Below are 11,325 nucleotides of genomic sequence, written 5' to 3'. Positions count from 1 at the left end.
AGGATAACTGGCAAGACCATTGAATGTTCATGATGTTCCTGTGTGTTTATTCCTTTGACTGGGTACAACAACGCGATCAGTCAACCGACTATAAATGTTTTTAATGTCGGGCTACGAATTTATAGAACAACTTGTCTGATACGTGTGGCATCCTTTAGCCAAATAATTAGCCTACATTTTGCTGAGAGATTGAAGAGCTAGACAACAAATGTTCTAATGAATCACCGACTAAAGTCATCTTCTGACATTGCCTTTGCTCCATGTTAAAAGCTCCAAAATGATGGACTGGCAAAAGCTTTATAACTATAAATCTACTCTAAAATGTACTTAAAAGTACGGCGACGACGTTGGCAACTTATCCAGTAGTAAATGTCAAACGACAAGTATGTCAAAGTAGTAGAACCGTGATCCCAAGCTAGCATCGACATCGCTGTGTTTACACCGGCAGACGCTTTGCAAACAACTTCCGGCGGAAATGAAGTGCATTTGTGTAGAGTTATGGCGGCCCCCTGGGATTTGGCGCGTAAACTTGTCTATAGCCCCTCCAAATGTTTGTGCACTTCCCTGGCTAACGGCAACAATGGCGGCCAGATCATCCAGAGTCCCATAAATGTATTTTCGGCTTAAATAATTGATTTAAAAATGACGACAGTCTTGTTTTGTGCTCTACACAGTCCTGTACATATATATTTGCAACCATGTTCTAAATTGAAACGTTTTAAAAATCGCTAGTTTGCTACGCTAACGTTACATTGCTGATTTGCACAACAGTTCCGCATTTCTCTGACTAGCCTTGAATGGACTCCATGCATGTCTACAGTTTTAACTAAACTCCATTAGCAGCGAATTTCGTTTGTGCATAACACTAGCCTACTTGCTTTGGAGACATCGATGCGTGCTTTACATATAATGATGACGTAACCGTAACCAAGTGGTGTCTCATTTCATAGGGGTATGTTCTCACCCCATGTAAAGTGGGAGGCCGAGTGTTAAGTTTATTTCCAAGGAAAAGGGGGGTGTCATGTATTGGGTAGACATATGACGCCACGGTGGGGGGAGGAGTTATTAATAAAGAAGTTTATCTGAAGCGAGCACGTGGGCTGCTATTGATTCAATTCAGATAGTCTAATTAGGCATTAAGACTCAACAGGTGCCAGGATCTATTGGTTCGAGAACCCAGTGAACTGATAGGGGTGGGCGGATCGATCTAAAGTATCGATAGTATCAATACCAACGTTGGTATCAGTATTGATCGATACTTGCTTGATGAGTTAAACTGAAATTGAAACTTAAGTTTCAATTTCTCTTCTCTACATTTAGTACACAACTCCCTGCTCCCACAACAGCTCACTTTGCCCCTCCCCCACCTCCCCTGATATGCCGTGAGTTGTTGCCGGTGTTGTGCCGAATTCACATTCACAGTTTAACCCTTGTGTTCTCTTCGGGTCATTCTGACCCATCAGTCATTGTGACCCACCGTCGTATTGCGACAGATTTACCGCATACAAAGACAAAGTGAAGCATTTTCTTTTAACCGTTGGGCTGTCTCAGACCCCCCACATTGCAAAGGTTAAAAGAAAATTATTTTAATTTGTTTTTGTATTGGGTAAAATTGGGTAAACACAACGATGGTTCGTTATGAACCTTTGGGTCATGTGACCCGAAGGCAGCACGAGGGTTAAAGAAAAAATCACAAAATCATTCAATGATCATGAAAATGACATTTTCAATTTTCATTCAAAGTTGCATATTGATCATGCATTCACTTCATAAATTATGAGGCATTGCTTTCCCCTACACGAAAGTAGATACACTGCTTTTTCTAAGTAAAAAGTATCGGTATTGGCCCTGTATTTACTTGGTATCAGATCGATACCAAATTTTGCAGTAGCCTATCGCACACCCCTACTGATCACCGGAACAGCTTGAGTTATTTACATCCGGTTAGAAAGAACGCGCATGAAGAAGGAGAAAGCGAACTGCATCGAACTACAGTTTTGTAAACGACTAGGATTTTCACCACCAAAATGTCTCGACTAAATGTGTTCAAGGATTTTCTCAATGAGCGATTAACAACGTCAGCTTTGGAGATATTCGCGACCGCTGAAAAATCGTTTGCCGAGTTCGAAGAGGAGATTTATCGTTCAAAGGAGGAGAGCACGCGACTACAACGCTTGTCGGACATTTTTACTCAACCTGAGATCAAGCTTCACCGAACAGGTTCGAATAATAACTACAGATGATTATAATCTGCTGTATCTATATTAATTATATCTTTAATTATATATTTGGTCTAGCACGGCCATACCCATGTGTCGTGTCAAAATTAAGGTATTAAACCGATAAAAGCAGAATGTAGTGAGACCCGTTTCTTGCAATTGAGTGATTTACTAGATCTAGCACAGAGCACTAACTGTCCAAAGCTACTAGCTATCTGAGTGTCATCCACCGGATTATCAGATTTTAGCCTCATTGAGCTAGGCCAAATATTTTAGCAACCTAAGCAGGGAGGCCCAGACTTCCCTCTCCCCGGCCACTTCCACCAGCTCTTCCTGGGGGACCCCGAGGCGTTCCCAGGCCAGAAGAGAGACATAGTCCCTCCAGCGTGTCCTGGGTCTTCCCCGGGGCCTCTTCCCAGTGGGACGTTCCCAGAACACCTCACCAGGGAGGCGTCCAGGAGGCTTCCTGATCAGATGCCCGAGCCACCTCAACTGGCTGACAATTTTAATTGTATTTAAAATAATTTACTAATTCAAAGAACATTAAAAATAATAATACTTGTAGGCCTAAAGGCGCACACGATCATCCTCACATTCTGTTCCTGTCAATCATACACGCGGTGTAAACCAATTATACTGCATGCGGGAGGGCCGAGCCAACTCACACACACTCAGTTAGACGAGTAGTCGAAACTCAGAGGAGAACCATAACAAATCAATGCATTTTTAAAGACAGTGGTTAAGGTAGAGTATGATTTCATTTAATAATTTAATTGGGTGTGCTCATGCCTTCGGCGAGCACAACCATTGTTCTCTCACATATATATTTATTATTTTTATTGTTTATTTTCGCCCCCCTAAGGATCAGTCAATATTTGGACTACACAGACAAAGTCGGTGTCAAAACGTTCGTCCGTTGCACGATTTAGGCTGAACTTAAGTTTTTGTGGCAAAAAGTGCCTTGTGTCAACAAAGGGTATCAGTGCTAGCCTACGTCACAACGTCAGCACACGTTAGCAACGACGCATGGATACAACGTGCATAGATGTGATGCGAGTATCGTGCTGTGGTGTACTAGCAGCATCATACATGTACATTTAAGCAAATCAAGACTTGCATGTACAGTAAGTAATGTAACATTAAATAATGTATTTAAACTCAAGCTTGTGTGGTGCGTCGCTGGCTTCAGTGCCACAGCCTAAACTTTATGTCAAAAGAAACATTCTCATTTCCGGCGCTTTCAAACAATCCCCTCACTCACGTGAAGTTTGGCTAGCCACCGCAACTAGCTTGTTCGTAGCAAACCTCTTTTGAATTAGCCAATTCTCCCTAAATAGATGTCAAGCTTATTTACGTTTTTGGGGGCATATTTTCAGTTAGCAGATGGTACTGTTTGAATCGCGATTCCATCTGAAATACTGCCGGTGACAACGTTGTTACAGTAGCTTGTTTCAAAGGGGGTTCCTAATGAATTACGCAATATGAGTAGGCTAAATGCTTGAAAAATGTCACTACAAGAGAAAAACTTAAGGGGACGGACCCACCTGCAACCGACGCAAGCAAGCACACCCTACAATTTCCCCAGAAATTGTACCCTCTCTAGTTCAAATTGTTTTCACACCTATCATAGTCAAATTCATAGTAAAACATTTTGTTTTTAAAGAGCCCTTCGGTGAGCCAAAAGAGCCGTCTCTTTTCAGTGAGCTGAGCCAAACGAGCCGGCTCACGAAAAAGAGCCGGAATGCCCATCACTACTAACTTGCTGTCGCTTTCGGCAATATCAGCTGCTTTGTAAAAAAAATAAATGTCAGCTAGTATAAAAAAATGAATGATGACAACACAGAATAATGTAATCATTAGACTAGTGATCATCAAATCCCGTTTAACAGTTTATTTCATAGACAAGTCTTCCACTTTTTTTCCACAAAAAAAGTTTGGTTTGAAATTCTTTGAAGCCTATTTTCTCCTGGCCGATTTGGCTGTGAGCAGGTGCGTGTCTAGAACATTTTGAACAGGGTGGCCAGGCAGGGGCACAGCCCCAGAGCAGGGTGGCCATCAACCACGTATCGAGACTCGAGTTAAAAAATGTTTATCTACCCTTTCTGTTATAGGTGATGAAACACTGTGTGTTATATCTCAATAAACTAAAACAATTTCTATTAAGATTTTCCTCCTGTGTGTAGTTATTAGTAAAGGCTTAATCCTTAATCTAAATTGAGCATCCCGCATATGGGATTTTCCTATGGCAGGGCTCCAGACTAACTTTTTCCCTTGGTTGCACTAATGCGCCTAACTTTTTTATTTAGGTGCACCAGCACAAAATTTAGGTGCACCCAAATTTTTCCTTGCGTCGCCACAATTTCAAGGTCACCTTTTTATCACGCTCCATATACATTCATATATATTATGTAAATGACCGTAAACAAGAATAAGGTGTAGGTAAATATTGGTTTTATTTGACGCACAATTAAACTGTATATAAAAATATTTTACGTGCTTCACTGAGCTGCCAAACTAAAACATTGCAAGCAAAATAAAACATTTTAAAATAGAAAGTGCTACTGTTTAAAAGTGCTTCCCTGAACTGAGACCTAACATTTCATGGCTCAAAGTCTTATAGCGGGTCCCCCCTTGCTGTCGCATGCCCTTCAGATGGCCAACACCTGTAATTTGGCTTTCTTGCCCTTTGGCCTTGGCTAAACCAGATTGCCACACTCTCCCTAGCATCAACATCCTAGCTCCATGGGTTAGCTCCATGGCCCAGCTCCGTAACTCAGGGGTGGGCAATTAATTTTGACCAGGTGCCACATGAGAAACCTGAAATGTGTTGGAGGGCCGCATCAATGATAACTTGAACTTAATTCTGCTCACTATTCATTTTCCCCCATTGTAAAAAGCAGTAAAGTATATATTTGTATTAGCTGCTACTGGTTATCAGAAGAATAAGGATATTCTATGAATATTTATATAAATATTTTACATGTTGGTCAACTAGGAAAAGACTATCGAAGTAACAGTAAAAACTAAAATAATCATTACATCAGTGTTTCATTTTATTTGTAACTAGTTAATCTTCACCAACACTGAAAAGTTGTTTTGCAGTATGTTAAAGATATGCAATTGATCAACTTTATACAAAAAGCTATACTTTTTTGCAGTTCATTTTGTTATGTGAGAGGAATCCAGTGGGCTTGAACAAGTGCATCGAAATCTGGCTGAATGTCTGAGGTGGATATGCGAAGGACAGCTGACATGTGATGATCCGAATGTGCAATTTAACTAGCAAACCATCAGCCCGCGCCCACTGAATCAGTCAAGTTCTTATTATGTCCGCGTTAGTTTTTTTCTTGAGTCCCTTAGTGCCGATTCAAATTGTAATCCTTCAACACAGCGACCTGTTCTCCAAAACTAAGAACACAGCTTTGACTAGTCCATGTCTTGTTAAAAACTCTACATTCTGTATCAACCTTTCGTTTTTCGTTTTCGAGGGCTATAACCACCTAACTCTCCTGTCGGTGAGGTTGCGCAAGCGCACATATGTAAATTGCCTGATCACTAGTGTTTCAGGACTACATATTTACAACCGCTCAACACATTTATTTATTTTAAATTTTTGATTTACCTCACGCGGGCCGGATTGGAACAGCCTGTGGGCCGGTTGTGGCCCGCGGGCCGTACAATGCCCAGCGTACAATGACCCGCCCCATCTCTGTCACTGATTAGTTTAGACCACGATATGATCCAACCATGAGTGCGAGTTCCGTCAAAGAAGAAACAAACGCTTCGTTCCTGGAGAGGCAGCGGATGCGAGGAGGTTAGGTGCACCGGTGCGACCTAGTAAAAATTTTAGTGCCCGGGGCACCAAATGTGCTAGGACCGCACACTGCTTGCAGCTTTTGGTTACTGTTGTGTAACTGCCCCGCGGCCATTTTAGAATAGGAGAACAGGCTATAAACTTTTATTTTGGAAATATAAGTTAAACTGTTTGTGCTAACAGACTCCAAACCATACTTTTGACGTCTCACTACAAGCTCACCATACAAAGTAGTCGATTTAGACATTGTTGCATATAGTTTAATGGTGTGACTGTAATGTAAAGCACACTTGTACACACGTAACAAATTATTTTACTCGGTGTAACTGAATTTAAGCGTGCACATGAGCCACCGTTGTAGACTCTCGTCTCTAATGCACATCGTTGTGTTGTTATCAGCGCCTCCTAGTGGCGTATATCATTAATTGTAATAACTGAAGTCAACATATAGATAGCCTACATTTGCATTTCGATACTCTGAGTAAATATAGTTGTTAATAATAGTTCATTATTTTCATATGAAGAACAATGTAGAATGTGCAGAATAAAACACCTCTTGATTGCAAATGTAGGCTACATATATGTTGACTTTTATTATTAATGTGTTGTAAACTGTTTATTAGACATACACGTTGACATGTGTAAAAACATTCTATGACTCGGTCTCTGCTAATCTGACGATACAACTAGGGAGTCCCAGCCGCGCTAGCTAGTTACCACAGAACGAAGTTACGTAATGTGACAAGACTGAATTTGAAAGTACAAGTAAGGAACAACGTCGGCAACCCTGCGCCATGCATCACTCTTTTTTTTATGTCTCTGTACGAAAACAGAGACTTATCGAACAGGACTGGGTATGCAGCCACACAGACGATTTGTTTCTCCTCCATCTTTAAACTGAAAGCTAGAAATGTTTACCGTAGTTGCTACGTTACGAGAAACAAGAAAACAATCCGATTGGCCATCGCTAGCGAAAATCGCATAACGTTTGCATAAAGTTGAGACAATCTAAACTCGAATTGCTTGGATCACGTTGCGTCGCTACCCACAATGCACAACGCAAGCGATTCACCTGGCTCCATTGAAAATGAATGGCAGTGTTTCCCACACATAGACTAATACGTGGCGGTGCGCCACAGAATCAACACTTTTTTTACGCTATTTAGGCTAAAACAGAGCATATTTGTTCATCTGCATTTCCTTTCTCTGCTCTCCCTCCGTCTCTCTGTCACTCACGCGCCTTTCTCACATAGACACACAGTCACAACGTCAGCACACGTTAGCAACGATGCATACCATTCTAGTAAGACAGACAGCTATATCAGCGAGCCTTCAGCATTAGTACCGTAGCTAAAGGTCTAGGAAAGTTGAGGCTACTTTTCGCAAGGTACCTAAGAACATGTCTTGACTAGACAAGTGGGTTCCCCTTCGTTCTTTTCGTGAGATGTCTCAGGAGCCCTAGCTACTTACCCGGCGTCATGGAGCCGACCAGCTAAATAGTTATTTAGCACTAGCGTTGCTACCTGCATATGCGGAAATTGTTTGTTTGTTTTTGTGAAGGTGTCATTTTGGATTAATATTTAATATACCACAATTGGTCTGGTTTTAGCTGTCAGACATGTTGGGTTGCATAATGACTACGTTGATCACAAACATACTCTTCTTTCCTCCAGATGTGCAGCAGCTCTTTCTCCCGGAACCCCAACAGATTAAAGAGGAACAGGAGCTGTGGACCAGTCAGGAGGAAGAGCAGCTCCAAGGACTGCAGTCTGAAACTACACACTCCATGTTCACTTCTCCCAGTGTGAAACACGACTGGGATCAGGAAGGCTTTTCTGAATGTTCACATCTTGACCAAACTGTTAAATTGGAGAACAGAGAAGGAGACTCTCTACCCAGCAACACAACTGAGGAGCAAATCAAAGCAGAGCCTGAGGGACAAGACTATGCAGCACCAGAACCAGGCAGTGACTCTCAGCCCCTCTCTGTTGTAGCTCCAGACTGTCCTACAGCTCAGAGTTTGGAGGAGGAAGAACATGAAGGAGCGCTGCTTCTTCTGAACAGGACACAAGACAATGAGGCTCTGCCAAGGGAACATATGCCACAGAGGCGTCACACAGGAAAAACAATACATCAGTGTCAACAATGTAACAAAACTTTTAGTAGAAAAGGTGCTTTGGTTTTTCATATGAGGACACACACAGGAGTGAAACCTTATCAATGTCAGGAATGTAGCAAACCCTTTTCTCAAAATAGTTCTTTGATAAAACACATGAGGACACACAGGAGAGAAACCGTATCAGTGTCAACAATGTAACGGACCATATTACATTAGTTTAAATCAGGGCGGGGTTGACCTTGTTGCTATGGATGATGTCAACAAGCTTTGGTTACAGTGATTGGCTGAGGGGGATGGATCTCAGTCAATAATTTCCTCCTAGAAATATTGTATAACAAGTTATTATGTTGCGATATGTAAAGTTTTAGAAATTAAAATTTTCAAATGAAGATGTTCAATTGTATAGCTAAAACACATAAAGGCAGCTGTATGAATTGTGGGGTCTGCATAGGAAATATTGTTTGATGCATTGTTATGTGTTCTGCTGATGGATGGCTGAGGTATACCTAGTTCTTCTGCGCTGCATAGCTGCAGTTTCCCTGTGGCCAAGTAGTGTAGAGTTGTCAACCTTGATCTCCAAGGTTACTGGGTTGTTTCTGTAAGTGACTATCCCTGATAACTCTACTACAATAATAAAACTGACGATACCTTATTTGCAGCTCATTATCATAAAATGTTAACCTTCCAAGGCGGATTGCCAACAACAGACATTTTAGGTATATAGGTTTATTTTTAAGTACAAATATACCTGGGTTGTCTTTTAGTTACCTGGCTTCACTTCATGTCGAAACCGTATCAGCCTCCTTAATTGAGACAGGTAATTTGTTCCAGAGAAGAGGTACTCTATGCCTCAAGCAGTTTTTTATACATTTTGGGAACCACCAGATAGCCAGCATCTTGGGATTTTTGTGTCCTTACGGGGTGATGGGGTGCAAGGAGACCAGAGAGGTAAAGTGGTGCTAATCCATGCAGAGATTTGTAGGTTAGTAGTAGGACTTTGATATCAGCTCTGGCTTGGATTGGGAGCTGGTGTAGAGAGACGAGAGTAGATGATATCTGATCATACTTTCTGGTTCTGGTCAGTAGTCTAGCAGCAGCATTTTGCACCAGCTTTAAATGTTTTATGTAGGTGCTAGGGAGGCCAGAGATACATTGCAGTAGTCCAATCGGGATGTAACAAATGCATTAATTAGTTTTTCAGCATCTTCACGACTGCTAAAGTGTGTGTGTGTGTGTGTGTGTGTGTCGCTCTGGATAAGAGCGTCTGCTAAATGACTAAATGTGTGTACTTTTAATGTAAATCTGAAGTGTGTGTTTGTATATTTATCATATATAACTTCAGTTACAAATAAAGCATCTATATCTCCCTGGAGGCCCGACTTGAATTTACAAATAAAGTAAACCTGTTACTGTTATTGTTTCTGTTGCTAGTTGGAGACGACGGGGGGCGGGGCTTCTTATTCGTATTTTAGAGTTTCTCTCCCTGGAACAGATTTCATGTTCCAACTGATGTCTGGCCTACTTCCACACCCTTTACTTTTTCAATAAAGTTTTGAATAAAATTCCAATTAATCGCTAATCTCTGAAAATAGCATGAAATCTTCACTAATCTCAATATCCTTTTCAAATTTGTGTCAAAAAATCTCAAATATACACCAGATTATTCTGATAATGTCTGGCCTACTTCCACACCCTTTACTTTTTCAATAAAACTTTTTTTTAAATTATAGAAAATCGCTAATCTCTGAAAATAGCATGAAATCCACGCTAATCTCAATATCTTTTTCAAATTTGTGTCAAAAAATCTCAAATATACACCTGATTATTCTAATAATGTCTGGCCTACTTCCACACCCTTTACTTTTTCAATAAAGTTTTGAATAAAATTCCAATTAATCGCTAATCTCTGAAAATAGCATGAAATCTTCACTAATCTCAATATCTTTTTCAAATTTGTGTCAAAAAATCTCATATACACCAGATTATTCTAATAATGTCTGGCCTACTCCCACACCCTTTACTTTTTCAATAAAGTTTTGAATAAAATTCCAATTAATCGCTAATCTCTGAAAATAGCATGAAATCTTCACTAATCTCAATATCTTTTTCAAATTTGTGTCAAAAAATCTCAAATATACACCAGATTATTCTAATAATGTCTGGCCTACTTCCACACCCTTTACTTTTTCAATAAAACTTTTTACAAATTGATAGAAAATCGCTAATCTCTGAAAATAGCATGAAATCCACGCTAAACATCATAACTCTAATCTTTATTACTGTGGTATTAGTCATTTATTAAAACAAAGACATTATTTTTAGTGCAGGACATTTTCAGGCACTCCGTCTGTTGCAGGCAAGGCATTTCCAGTCTGTTTCTGTTCTGGCGGCGTTGAACTCTGTGGGTCATATCCAAGCACTCTGCATGATACCACCTCATGCATTCAGAGCATGCAATATATATAATGTCAAGTAGAAGAGTATTAATGAGAGTAGCAATTGTTGTTCATTCAGACGTCAAAGGATTATTCCAAACACTATTCACTGAATAAAAACTGTGTTTAAGATATAGCAAAACTGTTCATTACTATGGGATTAACATCATCCAATTTCAAAAGACTAGTTATACTTTCTCATTACAAGCTATGCAATTTGTAATACTGTAGTCTGACCTTCATGCCAGAGGGAGATATGTTGCCATTATCACTGTATGTTTAGCCTGGTCTTTATTGTTTTTAAAGTATGTAGAGACTCTCCAATCATCTGGTTGCTTTGTAGTTACACATTTCTAGACTAAACTGATAGTCATGCAGTTCCAGTGGAGACATACATTTAGTCATTTAGCAGACGCTCTTATCCAGAGTGACTTACAGTAAGTACAGGGACATTCTCCCCAAGGCCAGTAGGGTGAAGTGCCTTGCCCAAGGACACAACGTAATTTGGCACAGGCGGGAATCGAACCAGCAACATTCTGATTACCAGCCCGATTCCCTAACCGCTCAGCCACTTGACTCCCTTGACAATTTCTTCCACACTCTTCTTTCATTGGCTCCCTTGCATAGACCTGGTGCGCACGTGTGTGTGTTTGCGTCATCAACCCTAGTTGAATCTCTGGTTCTGGTGTCGTAAAAACTCAACCATATAGGTGTCAAGCAAATGGTCACCAGAGTTTG

The 11,325-nt window shown here is 40.6% G+C and overlaps 1 protein-coding gene across 1 annotated transcript; it reads left to right on the top strand.

Moving 5' to 3' along the window:
- Positions 1-1,914: 1,914 nt before the first annotated feature.
- On the top strand, positions 1,915-8,810 carry LOC134008878 (zinc finger protein with KRAB and SCAN domains 3-like). Its single transcript, XM_062448491.1, has 2 exons — positions 1,915-2,220; positions 7,707-8,810. Exons 1-2 carry the CDS (start codon positions 2,028-2,030, stop codon positions 8,348-8,350), a joined length of 837 nt encoding a protein of 278 aa, XP_062304475.1. The 5' UTR covers positions 1,915-2,027; the 3' UTR covers positions 8,351-8,810.
- The last annotated feature ends 2,515 nt before the right edge of the window (positions 8,811-11,325 follow it).

The sequence above is a fragment of the Osmerus eperlanus genome, chromosome 1 (genome assembly GCF_963692335.1).
Source record: "Osmerus eperlanus chromosome 1, fOsmEpe2.1, whole genome shotgun sequence".
NCBI classification, from domain to species: Eukaryota; Metazoa; Chordata; class Actinopteri; order Osmeriformes; family Osmeridae; genus Osmerus; species Osmerus eperlanus.
Note: the sequence above shows the minus strand (reverse complement) of the source record. Positions and strands in the feature narration are given on the sequence as shown.